Genomic DNA, 14,175 nt, shown 5'->3' on the forward strand with positions numbered 1-14,175 from the left:
AGTCTAAAGCATCTTCCTGTGGGGACCCACAGAAAACGATCAGAAACAACCAGACAAGTCTGGAAGGAAAAGAGCAAAATCAAAATCAAGACAAAAACCGCCATTGTCACCTCCCCACAGGTCTCACCCACATCTGTGTCACCCAGTCCATGACCAAAAGGCAAGTATAGTTTCTTCATGTGTCTCTTGGATCCATGTGCCTCCTCCAGGTCTTCTTCTGGCTCTCCATCCTGCTTCCTTCCTCCCTCAGTCTCCTCTGCAGCTTCTCTTTCTCGCTCAGCTCCACCCTCCCTTGGATGGTGTAGGAAACCTGGAACCTCCCCCTTTCCTGGGGACCACCCTGTTACAAATCCTCTGGCTTACACCCCAGTTCTTGTATGCATAAATAAATAAATTTTAAAATAAAAAATAAAATAGCAGCCAACAGGGGTGGTGGGCTTTGGGTGGTTTGGTGGTGGATGCATTACAGTGGCAGTACCTGATGGGGGTATGCGTATATTAACTTAATAAAAAATAAATCTACTCATTAATTAAAAATAAATAAATAAAATAGCAGCCATTTGTGAAGTGTTAGGGTTTGTTTCAAGGATTACAGAAATGTGCCAAAAATGAAACTATTGATCATTCAACAAATTTTACTGTCTTCTGTGTTGTAGGCACTGAGAGATTTAGAGGTTTAAACTAAAAATAGTCTGATACCTGCTCTTGAGAATTTATATTGTTTTCTGTTCTTGAATAACAACTTGTTGATGTTAGGAGTTTCAAAGTACTTGCTAATATTAAGATTTTAGGGCTATCTCTTAAATCTATAGAATTTCATGATCGTTAAAATGAGATGAAATATCAGTGTTATCTAAGATAATTAACCTTATCTGTCACATTCTCCAAAGCAGTAGTTCTTGAAATTTACTTTCTAATACACAATGAAACCATGTTTTATGTGGTGATCATTAATGAGTGACTACAGCTGGGAGTTAGTCTATTTTGAGAGGTGGACTCTGGAGCTGTTTGCCTTGTGTCAAATTCCAGGGCTGTTTAGAATCTATGTTACCTTGAGAAGGTTACTTAAACTGTCAAAGCCACTTTGTTTTTTCCATCTGTAAAAGGGGGATCATAGTGCCTTTCTCGGTACCAACCACAGAACTATGATACAAAAATTAAATGAATTGATGAATAAAAATATTTGATAAATTTTAGCTACAACTGTGTCCAATGAATATTCTTTGCTTATTATAAAATTACTGTCAGTATTTTGCTAAAAGTACTGAACAATGAAAAAGAAACATTCATTCATAATTCCACTTTTTCTTTTTAAATGTGTTTTTTAAATTTTTTAAAAGATTTATTTATTTATGCATACAAGAGCTGGGGTACAGGCCAGAGATGCAGGGGGTGAGAGGATTCACCAGAGACAGAGTGGGGAACAGAACAGGCAGATTGATTGAAGTACACTGCTGCGGGGAGCAGCGGGCGAGTCAGGAGAGGTCTGCTGCACCATGTGGGTCTCCCTGGCCAGGGATCGAACTCGTGCTTCAGTGGCTGTAGACAGCTTCACAGGTTTCGTGTTAACCCCTTGCGCCAAATGAAGTCCACATTCTCCACAGTTCACTTGTACTCCTCTCCTTCCTCCAAACTCTCACCACAGTGGAATCACTGTTCATAATCCAGTGTGTATTGTCCCCAACTTTCTCCAGTGGAAAGCTGTTTGATACTGAAGTCTTACAGAAGCAGGATGGATCTAGAACTTTGCATGAAGAAAGGGATTGTGAGAGCAATAGCCTGATCAGTGAGAATATTAGAAAAGCACAAATAACCAAGTAGATGCAAGAAAATTAAGTTGTACATATGGACTCTAGGAGGAAAGACAGACTTACTAGTTTTAATTCTCAGTCAAGGAAATATAGACTATGGTGAGTCTACCAGAATTATGAATTTTCAAAACTATTCAATAAAGGTAGTAGCAAACAGTATCACTTAACTTGTTGTTTTCACACACCACACTCTTCCATTCCCTGTGTCTTCCATGTAATATTATGAGCACATGGACTGTGAGGAATGGATAGAGAGTTCTCTGAAAGCGAGTGATGTGTCTTGTACACTTCGGATCTGGCACCTGGCCACAGGACATTCACAGGAATTTCTCCAGATATTAATAGACCCATCAAATGTTAAATTTTTTTTTAAGAGTAAGGCAATGCCTCCTTTTTTTTTTTTTAAAGATCTATTTATTTATTTATTTATACAAGCACTGGGTACAGTCAGAAGCACGGGAGGGTGAGAATTCACCAGAGCCAGAGCGGGGAGCAGAACAGACAGACTGATGAAATACACTGCTAAGGGGAGCAGCAGGTGCGGCAGGAGAGGTCTGTGCACCATGTGGGACCCTCCCCAGTGGCCGGGGATCGAACCGGCGCTGCAGAAGCTGCGGGCAGCTTTGCAGCCCAGCGCTCAATCACTGTGCCACTGGGGAGGCCCTCAAATGTTAATTTTTATTTTGTTCCAGAATTTCACTCAAACAGCAATTGGTTCAAAATCTTACAGGAAATAAGAGCTGAGAAATCTGTTTTGGCAGCTTAGTAACTAAACTTTAAGGTACAGCAAGTTGTGGAATTTAGAGTTTACCAATACTCCAGCTTCTTTTTACCATTTAATAAACTGGAATTTACTATCATACTTTAAGCATATTTCAAATTACGTTAAAAAAGCATATTTCAAATTTACCCAAAAAAAGGTTCAGTTTTTGGCTTGATACTCTTTGAAACTTTTTTTTTTTTTTCAATTTTAGGAGAGAGAAAAAGTATGTGGACCGACGCTGGAAAGATGTGACAGTTGGAGACTTTATTCGCCTTTCCTGTAACGAGAGCATTCCTGCAGATATGGTCTTACTCTTTTCCACTGATCCAGATGGAATCTGTCACATTGAGACTTCTGGTCTTGATGGAGAGAGTAATTTAAAACAGCGGCAGGTGGTTCGAGGCTTTGCAGAGCAGGTAAGTAATGTGTCCTTAGTTGGCAACTCATTAACATTTTTTTTTTCAGAAGATGACTGATCTCATTTTCATAGGTATAGATAGATTTACCATTATAAAATAGAATCCCATTAAATAACTAGACATAAGACCTGAAACCACAAAATATATAGAAGGAAATATAGGCGAAACACTACATGACATGCACCTCAAAGACATCTTTACAGACACATCACCCAAAGCAGTGATAGTGAAGGCAAAGATAAACAGCTGGGACTACATCAAATTAAAGAGCTTCTGCACAGCAAAAGAGACAATAACCAAAACAAAGAGAAACCCTACTGACTGGGAGAAAATTTTTGCATACAACACTAATGATAAGGACTGATCACAAAAATCTACAAAGAGTTGATGAGACTCAAAAAAAAAAAAAACCAAAGAAAATAATCCAGTCAAAAAACGGGCAGAAGAACTAAAAAGAAACTTCTCCAAAGAGGAAATGCAAATGGCCAACAGACATATGAAAAAATGTTCAACATCACTTGTAATCAGGGAAATGCAAATCAAAACTACAATGAGATACCATCTCACACCAGTGAGAATGGCACAGATTAAAAAAACTAGCAACAACAAATGTTGGCGAGGGTGTGGAGAAAAAGGAACTGTCTTGCACTGCTGGTGGGAGTGCAAACTGGTCCAATCACTATAGAGAGCTGTGTGGCGATTTCTTGACTTACTGAAGATAGAGCTTCCATATGATCCAGCAACTCCACTCCTAGGTATTTACCCAAAGGACACAGAAACATTAATTCAAAAGGGCGCCTGCACCCCTATGTTTATAGCAGCACTATTTACAATAGCTAAGCTATGGAAACAACCGAAATGCCCCAAAATAGATGACTGGATCAAGAAGATGTGGTACATATACACAATGGACTGTTACTCAGCAATCAAAAAAGATAAACTCATGCAATTTGCAGCAACATGGCTAGAGTTGGAAGGGATCATGCTCAGCGAAATAACCCAGAAAGAAAAAGAAAAATACCAGATGGTCTCACTCATAGCAGGAGTGAGACCAATTCTAACCAATTTAGAATTCTAAACCAATTTAGAAAACGTAATCCAGGAAAAAGACTAATTGCAATAAAGAAAAAATCAAAATCAACAAGCAACTATAAACCAGAGACACACTACAGTGGGGGGCAGGGGGAGGAGAAGAGGGATTAGGGTAAGAAAAAGGGGGTGGGAATTGTATGGGGAATATAACCAAAATGAAAATGCATACATTATGCAAAAAAGAAAAATGATGTAAGAATTATAAAATAAAATTCATAAAAAAAAGAGATTGATATTTAGCTCATTTTCAATTTTTTAAAATAAAATTTGCTGGAATCAAATGTATACATGGTCAAGGTTTTTATATATAAACTTACATATACATACACATATACACATGCATATACACACACATCTCAATTACCTGTGTAATTGAAATACAACAACAGAAGAATTTTCAGCTTTTCATTGTGGTAAAAGAGTGTGCACTGTAAGAATAGCAACTTTTCTGCGGAGAGGACCGATGGATCCCAACATGGAATTCTCATCACCTTGAAATACTTACTGATGCTCTGGGATCATTCTGATCTCACTTATTTATTCATAATTATTCCTGCACTTCCATTCATTTGAGCAACTTGTGACATAAAGTTTGTGGCAAGAATACCTTAGTTTTATCTTTAGAATGGGTGAAAGGATAACCACTTAAATTTTAAGGGTTTAACCTTGAATTCAACTTGCTTTGTGATTTTAAAAATATTTATTTTTAGGACTCTGAGGTTGACCCCGAGAAATTTTCCAGTAAGATAGAATGTGAAAGTCCAAATAACGACCTCAACAGATTTCGAGGTTTCCTGTAAGTAGTAGATGATTTATCTTTGTGGGTGAAAGTGGAATTATGTATTGCAATTATATTTAACCCAGTAAAAATTTTGCATTGTTTTATTACTAAAGTTATGTCACTCAAGTTATTTGAGTCTTTGTAGAACTAGAAGCTGACAATAAATAGAAAATATTGGTAGTTAGAAACTCACTGTACCTTTTTCCTAGGCCAAAGCAGGTAATGCTGAAATAACAATAGGTGGGCCAAAGAGTTGAAACCTTTCCTATGAACAGCCTTATTTATTTCATCCTTATCTTTGCTATTTAAAAATGAATCTGGGGCCTCCCCGGTGGCGCAGCGGTTGAGCGCTGGGTTGCGAAGCTGCCCGCAACCTCTGCAGTGCCAGTTCGATCCCCGGCTTCTCCCCGGCCACGTGAGGAGGGCCTCTCATGGCGTGCAGACCTCTCCTGCCGCCCGCTGCTCCCCTCAGCAGTGTATTTTGTCAGTCTGCCTGTTCTGTTCCCTGCTTTGTCTCTGGTGAATTCTCTCACTCTCCCTCGCTTCTGACTGTACCCAGCGCTTGTATAAATAAATAAATAAATCTTTAAAAAAAATAAAATAAAATAAAAATGAATCTACATGCTCTTTCTTATAGAGAACATTCCAACAAAGAACGCGTGGGTCTCTGTAAAGAAAATTTATTACTTAGAGGATGCACCATTAGAAACACAGAGGCTGTCGTGGGCATTGTGGTTTATGCAGGTTGGTTACCCTTCTCACTTTCCCCCATTGTCTCCTCTGTGCTTTTCTACAAGTTAGTATTTTTCTTGTACTCAAAATGCAGTCTACAGAAGTAGAAAGGGAATTTTCAATAGACTTCATTATTGGTCTCTGCTTTTCTGAATGGATCACAAAGATAAACCAATTTGACAAAATATGTTATTTACCTACATTTAACTCAATTGTTTGCTATCTGGTTCTAATTTGCATATGCTCTGATGTTGTGTTTTCTATATAGGCCATGAAACGAAAGCCATGCTGAATAACAGCGGTCCCAGGTATAAGCGCAGTAAATTGGAAAGAAGAGCAAACACAGATGTCCTCTGGTGTGTCCTGCTTTTGGTTATCATGTGTTTAACGGGTGCATTGGGTAGGTAAACTTTGATTATTTGCTGACTTCTTTTCCTCAAGATTACCTTTTAAAAAGTACTTTAGAAACTATATTTGTGAATGTTTAACTTCTGTAAAATCAAATTTCTGGTTTTGTTTGCTGAGAATTTTTCCCCACACATCCTTCTGTCTCTCATTCTTTGACCTGAAAAATATTAAGGAGGTTGACTGGACCTGGTTACATATTGTCACGGCACTGACGGGACCTGGGAGACATTAAAAGAGACAGGAGATTGTGATAGCTTTTGATTTTGAATTTGTTTCCAAAAATAGTTGGTGTTCAACCAAAATAAGTAATATCATTCCTCTTCTTTAGGAAGAAAGTTCTATATTTGAGGTAATACATACATAGCATTCTTTTGATGTGTGGCTTTTTTTTTTTTTTTGAAAGGTCATGGAATCTGGTTGAGTAGATATGAGAACGTGCCCTTCTTTAATATCCCTGAGCCTGATGGACATGTCATATCACCAGGGTTGGCAGGATTCTATATGTTTTGGACTATGATCATTTTGTTACAGGTAATTTCTGTCAAGTTTATCATAGAATTTTAAGATTCTTGCTACTTACATAGCTTTGTTTAGTTCCTCATCCTTTATCCCCTTTAATGTTTTTAAAAATTATTCGATTCTTTTTAGGTCTTGATTCCCATTTCTCTCTATGTTTCCATTGAAATTGTGAAGCTTGGACAAATATATTTTATTCAAAGTGATGTGGATTTTTACAATGAGAAATTGGATTCTACTGTTCAGTGCCGGGCCCTGAATATTGCTGAGGATCTTGGACAGATTCAGTACCTCTTTTCTGATAAGACAGGAACCCTTACGGAGAATAAGATGGTTTTTCGAAGATGTAGCGTGGCAGGCTTTGATTACTGCCATGAAGAAAATGGTGAGTGCTGAGTTTCTAGGAAAACCAATCTTAACATTGGTCCTTTTTGCACTCATTTTAAAGGTTTGATAATTCTGGCATAGAAATGCTGTATTTAAGGATTGGGTACTTCATTCATCCAAATGGCCATCTAGCTTCATTGTTGTCTCTTCAAAAGTTAGTAGGTCAAAATCAAGCTGGCTACTTCCATGGTTTCTTTAAAAAGAAAGTAAATTGGGAGAAAGTAAAATGGTAGAATCTTTCATTTATACAAGTAACATGTTCCTATGAAGATTATTCTGAGAAGTGTCTGAAACAAATTAAAAACCCAACTTTACAGATTAATCACCTTCAATAATTTGATGATTACATAACCATCCATTTCTTTATGTATATTCCACTATATGTGAACATAGGCATTCACACATTTTTCTTTTTATGAGTTAGAACACATAATATTGTTTTGTGGTTTGCTTATTTTATTCAACAATGTCTTGTGTACTTTAATTCAGGTCATTTCATAAGTTAATATTAAGTGCATTGTATGTAGTCAAGCTTAGCTTGCTATGCTTAGTGGTGGTGGGTGGTATTGCCTTTGCTATTATAAATAGTACTTGCAATTAACATCACTTATTCATTAACAAATGTTTTGTGAGCTCCTAATATGTGATCTGTATCTCTAATCCTATGTAGTTTAGAATTTAGGGTGAGAAGATAAACAAATAAGACTAAAAATTATGATAGGTAAAAAAATCCATCATGCAGTATGCATATTTTGTCTTTATATTTGTGTGATTGTTTTTACAATATATTTCTAGAAGTGGACTTGATGGATCTATTCACATATAAAATTTCATAGATACTACAAAATTTGCCTCTAAAATATGCTAATTTATATTCTCACAACCCAGAAAAATAATGCTGCTTTTCCTACTCACCTGTATTAGCTTGAAGTTAATTCTTTTCAATTTGTGTGATTTTTGTAGACACATCACTTCATTTTCTTAATTTATCTCTGATTAGCAATAAGATGGTTAACTTTTTACATGGTTATTAGCCAATTGAATTCCCTTGATCAAGTGATCATGTGTCTTTCCTGTTATACAAATGGATTTTTCTTATTCTTAGTAATCTGTAGAAGGGTTTTACCTGTGAGAGCAGAGATAATGTTCAGTTTGTATACCCCTGACTGTGGCCAGTGTCCTTGTTCTCATTTGCGTTGAACCAGTTGGCAAATAATTTGAATATAACCTGATATTTTATGTGGCACCTATTTTCCTGATTCATCAGTTATCACTGTGTTAGTTTCCTGTTATTGCGTAACAAATTGCCACAAATTTTAGGGCTTAAAAAAACACAAATATGCTAAAAACAAAACAAAACAAAAATACCCACAAATATGCTGTCTCATGGCTTCCAAGGATCAGGAGTCTGGATATGGGATAGTTTTATCCACTCTCAGGGTCTCTTGCCAGGCTGAAATCTAGGTCTCAGCTGTGATTGGGTCTTATCTGAGGCTCAGGGCCCTCCTTTTAGCTCATTGTTTTTGGCAAAATACAGAGTCTTGAGATTAAGAGGTTGAGGTCCCTGCTTTTGTGCTGGATGTCAGCCCAGAGCCATTCTGAGCTCCTAGAGGTGAACTCACCATTCCCTCCCACACAACCTATTCACAGTGTGACAATTTGCTTCTCTTAAGGCCAGCAATAGAATCGCTAGCTTTCACTCTTCCTGACTTCTGGGAAGTTCTGACCTCTCTTTTTAAATGGCTTAGATAAAATCAAATTCAGAGTTAGTTCTTTGTATTAGCTGCTACTGTTGTTGTAATTACTGTTGTGAAAATAAGCTACAGACTTGTGTTTGGAGGAGCTCTTGATTAACATGGGAGACAGCTGTGGAAACATAAAAATACCTTAAGTGTTAAAAGATTAAACTTGGCATCCTTGTTCCATATTGTTTTGATTTTCAGTCAGCTTTGGAGGTGGATTTTGCAATGCTCAAGATTTGGGGCCTGGCAGGATATTAGACAGGAAATTCTTGGAATGCTGGAAATATATGGGGTATTAGTTTAGAACAAAAGGTTTGTTTTGCAAGGATACGTGGATGATCCAGTTAGAAGAAGCTCAGCTGAGTGTGTTGTTTACAAGTAGGTCAAAGTTGGCATACTGGAAATATTTGGGGGTCAGTTCATAGTAAAACATTAGGTGAAAACATGAGGATGATGCAATTGGAACAAGTTCTGTGCTGGCCACATTTAAATGAAGGGTTGAAAAATGTAATAAACTTGTTAGTCTCATTGTCACTTTTTCAAATCAATGCAAGTAGTAGGTCTGAACAAGTTACTGAATATTTGAAGAGGGAAATTGGAAGAGGAGACAGATTAGAGATTAAATAAGAAAAAAATAAGGTAGCTAACCTAGTATCTATTTTGAATCAAAGATAAGTTGCATATTTGCATATTTTCTCATGTGAGTCAAAAATCAAGAATTTCTGCCTTGCTTTAAGGCACTGTAGGGGCAGGACTGGCCACAGTGCAGGTTTTCTGATCCCATGCAGACCGGGTAAAGGAGGAGTCTGAGTCCTCAGTAGTTTTGCAGGTTTTTTATTTGGGGTTCACCAGGCATATGGCAGGCAGGGGAGGCCTGGCAGGCCTCCCAGCCCCCAGCAAGTCTTCACTCTATCTGGACTCTCTGGCGTTCGTTCTGCTGCTACTCGGCTGCTTCTCGGCTTCTGCTTCGACTTCTGCTGCTGCTGCTGCTGTTGGCGTCCCCCCGTGACGCCACCCTTAAAAAGCACAGTCTTAGCTCAGCTGAATCCCATCTACCTATGCCCACCCTATTCCAGGTGCCCGCCATCAGGCATGCATTCAGGACAAGGATCCATCATCTATCCTGATGGCGGAAGGGCAGAAAAGCCTGACATTTTCTTTACCCTACACTCCACCCCCTCAGGGTTTTCTGCCATACAGTCTATACATATATATACAATTTTCTAAGCAAACAAACAATGCAGCCATGGCCCACAAAAGCAAATACATCAAATATAACAAAATACAATATAACAAAATACAACAGAACACAAATAAGTCCAGGCAGGGCACCAACCTAGTGCAAAAGACAATTATTGGTACCAGCAGATGAGCCACCAAATCTGCTGCCGAAGGCACTGCTCATACGAGGGAGGGGAATCACTCACGGCATCTGCTATAACATACCAGGAGCCGTCAGGCTTCCTGGCCTTTGGCTGTAGTCTCGGCTACAAGGCACACACAGCATCCACCCCCAGGATGCACTAGCTCTGGGATTGGCAATTTTATTCTGTTGGGGGTAATCGCCAACCCTCAGGGTTTCTGTCTGCAGTCGCTCCAACACTCGGCCTTCACAGCCACCAGTGCGACTCACAGACCCCTGCACTCAGGCCAACCCACTGCACAAGCACATGGGTCGGGGATCAAAACTCTACATTCGGCTTGGGCTCCACCCCAAGCCACGTTCCCCACCCGTCCCCCAAGGACAGGTTCCTCAGCTCCTCACCCTCACTCAAGAATGAGCAGGGCATCACCCACAGGTGATTTTACGAGACTCACAGGGCTTCAGCATACCCAGGCTGCTTAACAGCCGCTTAGGGCTTCTCAACTTAGCATCAGTACCAGCTTTTGCCTTCTCAGTTGGCTTTTCTCCTCCACCTGGCTGCTGGGCATGCACAGGCTGCTTTTGGCCATCAAGGCCCACTGGCCACCCCCAGATTATCAAAAAAAAAAAAAAAAAAAAAACATGCCAAGGTCCTCCGCCTTCTGGCGGGATTGTCAGTCCAAGGTCATCAGTTCATCAGTCCATCAGTCCAAGTCCGTTAGCCTCTCCCTGCATCAGCACTGGCGAGCTCTGAATCATGGTCCACTTTTCGCCGATGATTCTGCTGCCTCAGGGGTCATTGGCTGGTCCTCTTGGGCATCTCCTCCTCCATGTGAGGTCTTGTCCCACAGCTCCCGAACTGTATCCACCTTCTGTGCCTCCATGGCGCCTCCAGTGTCGTCACAGGCAAAGTCTGTTCTCCTTAATCCCTCCAGGTCTTCGGAGGGCTCCAATACCCATCTACATGGATCTTGCCGACTTATGCCAATTGTAGGGGCAGGACTGGCCACAGGGCAGGTTTTCTGATCCCATGCAGACCGGGTAAAGGAGGAGTCTGAGTCCTCAGTAGTTTTGAAGGTTTTTTATTTGGGGTTCACCAGGCATATGGCAGGCAGGGGTGCTGGCTGTGGGGCTGGGAGGCCTGCCAGCCCCCAGCAAGTCTTCACTCTATCTGGACTCTCTGGCGTTCGTTCTGCTGCTTCTCGGCTTCTGCTTCGGCTTCTGCTGCTGCTGCTGCTGCTGCTGCTGCTGCTGCTGCTGCTGCTGCTGCTGCTGCTGCTGCTGCTGCTGCTGCTGCTGCTGCTGCTGCTGCTGCTGCTGCTGCTGCTGTCGGCGTCTCCCCGTGATGCCGCCCTTAAAAGCACAGTCTTAGCTCAGCTGAATCCCATCTACCTATGCCCACACCCTATTCCAGGTGCCCGCCATCAGGCATGCATTCAGGACAAGGATCCATCATCTATCCTGATGGCGGAAGGGCAGAAAAGCCTGACATTTTCTTTACCCTACAGGCACCATGGAACAAATTAGAACCTATTTAAAGAGCCATGAGATGTCTTCATTTTTATTTGGATAGATTTTGTTTATCTGTATGATAATAAACCTTTGCATCTCATACTCAATTTTGGAAAAATTTTCATTTGAACCTAGAAGTATTTCTTAGTAGCTTTGCTTTCTGAATCACAGTATGACTTTACTAGTTTGTGTACTTCTCATAGTTTTCCACAAAATAATTAGATGTCTTCTTGATTCTACTCTTGCAGTTCTATACATTGAGCAAGTTTGTCCAAATAGCTGAGCTATCTGGCACTACACTAATTATACAATTGCATGATGACTGATTTTCATAATGATGGGTCGGAGAAAATCCTAAAGTATAGCCTTCATGTTTATATATTTTGTATAGTACTCTGTTTACTTAGGAATGGTATCATATAATCAGAATTTCTTTAGCTACTGTAGGGTAAAGAAAATATCAGGCTTTTCTGCCCTTCCACCATCAGGATAGATGATGGATCCTTGTCCTGAATGCATGCCTGATGGCGGGCACCTGGAGTAGGGTGTGGGCATAGGTAGATGGGATTCAGCTGAGCTAAGACTGTGCTTTTAAGGGCGGCGTCACGGGGGGGGACGCCAGCAGCCCCAGCCAGCAGCAGCAGAACTTGAAGGAGAAGCCGACGCAGAAGCAGAGAACGCCAGATAGCCCAGATAGAGTAAAGACTTGCTGGGGGCTGGGAGGCCTGCCAGCCTCCCAGCCCCCCAGCCAGCACCCCTGCCTGCCATATGCCTGGTGAACCCCAATAAAAGACCTGCAAAACCACTGAGGACTCTGACTCCTCCTTTACCCGGTCTGCATGGGATCAGAGAACCTGCACCTGTGCCATGTCCTGCCTTTACAATTGGCGTAAGTCGGCAAGATCCATGCAGACGGGTATTGGAGCCCTCCGAAGACCTGGAGGCACTAAGGAGAACAGACTGTTTGCCTGTGATGACGCTGGAGGCGCCATGGCGGCACAGAAGGTGGATTCGGTCCGGACCTGTGGGACGAGACCTCGCATGGAGGAGATGCCCGAGAGGACCAGCCAACGACACCGGAAAGGACCAGCCAACGACACCGGAAAGGACCAGGCAACGACACCGGAAAGGACCAGGCAACGATACTGGAAAGGACCAGCCAATGACCCCTGAGGCAGCAGGCCGCTGCTGACGCAGGGAGAGGCCAATGGACATGGACTGATAAACCTGGACTGACAATCCTGCCAGAAGGCGGAGGACCTTGGCAGGTTATGTTTTTTTTGAGAATCTGGGGGTGGCCAGTGGGCCTAGATGGCCAAAAGCAGCCTGTTATGCCCAGCAGCCAGGTGGAGGAGAAAAGCCAACTAAGAAAGCAAAAGCTGGTGCTGATGCTAAGTTGAGAAGCCCTGAGTGGCTGTTAAGCAGCCTTAGTATGCTGAAGACCTGTGAGTCTCGTAAAATCACCTGTGGGTGATGCCCTGCTCATTCTTGAGTGAGGGTGAGGAGCTGAGGAACCTGTCCTTGGGGGACGAGTGGGGAACGTGGCTTGGGGTGGAGCCCAAGCCGAATGCAGAGTTTGGATCCCTGACCCATGTGCCTGTGCAGTGGGTTGGCTTGAGTGCAGGGGTCTGCGAGTCGCATGGGTGGCCATGAAGGCCGAGTGTTGGAGCGACTGCAGACAGAAACCCTAAGGGTTGGCGATTACCCCCAACAGAATAAAATTGCCAATCCCAGAGCTAGTGCATCCTGGGGGTGGATGCTGTGTGCGCCTTGTAGCCGAGACTACAGCCAGAGAAGGCCAGGAAGCCTGACGGCTCCTGGTATGTTATAGTAGATGCCGTGAGTGATTCCCCTCCCTCGTATGAGCAGTGCCTTCGGCAGCAGATTTGGTGGCTCATCTGCTGGTACCAATAATTGTCTTTTGCACTTGGTTGGTGCCCTGCCTGGACTTATTTGTGTTCTGTTGTATTTTGTTATATTGTATTTTGTTATATTTGATGTATTTGCTTTTGTGGGCCATGGCTGCATTGTTTGTTTGCTTAGAAAATTGTATATGTATGTATAGACTGTATGGCAGAAAACCCTGAGGGGGTGGACTGTAGGGTAAAGAAAATATCAGGCTTTTCTGCCCTTCCACCATCAGGATAGATGATGGATCCTTGTCCTGAATGCATGCCTGATGGCGGGCACCTGGAGTAGGGTGTGGGCATAGGTAGATGGGATTCAGCTGAGCTAAGACTGTGCTTTTAAGGGCGGCGTCACGGGGGGGACGCCAGCAGCCCCAGCCAGCAGCAGCAGAACTTGAAGGAGAAGCCGACGCAGAAGCAGAGAACGCCAGATAGCCCAGATAGAGTAAAGACTTGCTGGGGGCTGGGAGGCCTGCCAGCCTCCCAGCCCCCCAGCCAGCACCCCTGCCTGCCATATGCCTGGTGAACCCCAATAAAAGACCTGCAAAACCACTGAGGACTCTGACTCCTCCTTTACCCGGTCTGCATGGGATCAGAGAACCTGCACCTGTGCCATGTCCTGCCTTTACAGCTACTCAAGGATTTATCATCCTCAGCATTGCTGACATTTTGGGCTGGATTACTCTTTGTTGTGTGGATCTATTTTGTGCGTTATAAGATGTTTAGAAACATCTTTGTCTCT

General features: G+C 42.1%; 1 protein-coding gene across 1 annotated transcript in view; it reads left to right on the forward strand.

Annotated features, from left to right (window-relative positions):
• Positions 1-14,175, forward strand: part of ATP10D (ATPase phospholipid transporting 10D (putative)) — a 92,968-nt gene that overhangs the window by 39,782 nt on the left and 39,011 nt on the right. Inside the window, exons 4-9 of the mRNA XM_037530070.2 lie at positions 2,786-2,990; positions 4,796-4,881; positions 5,504-5,610; positions 5,867-5,998; positions 6,410-6,537; positions 6,655-6,907. Of these exons, the coding sequence (XP_037385967.1) occupies positions 2,786-2,990; positions 4,796-4,881; positions 5,504-5,610; positions 5,867-5,998; positions 6,410-6,537; positions 6,655-6,907 (911 nt within the window). The remainder of the gene's footprint in view (positions 1-2,785; positions 2,991-4,795; positions 4,882-5,503; positions 5,611-5,866; positions 5,999-6,409; positions 6,538-6,654; positions 6,908-14,175) is intronic.

This window comes from Talpa occidentalis, unplaced genomic scaffold, assembly GCF_014898055.3.
Source record: "Talpa occidentalis isolate TD23 unplaced genomic scaffold, MPIMG_talOcc4v2.1 talOcc4.6, whole genome shotgun sequence".
NCBI lineage: Eukaryota > Metazoa > Chordata > Mammalia > Eulipotyphla > Talpidae > Talpa > Talpa occidentalis.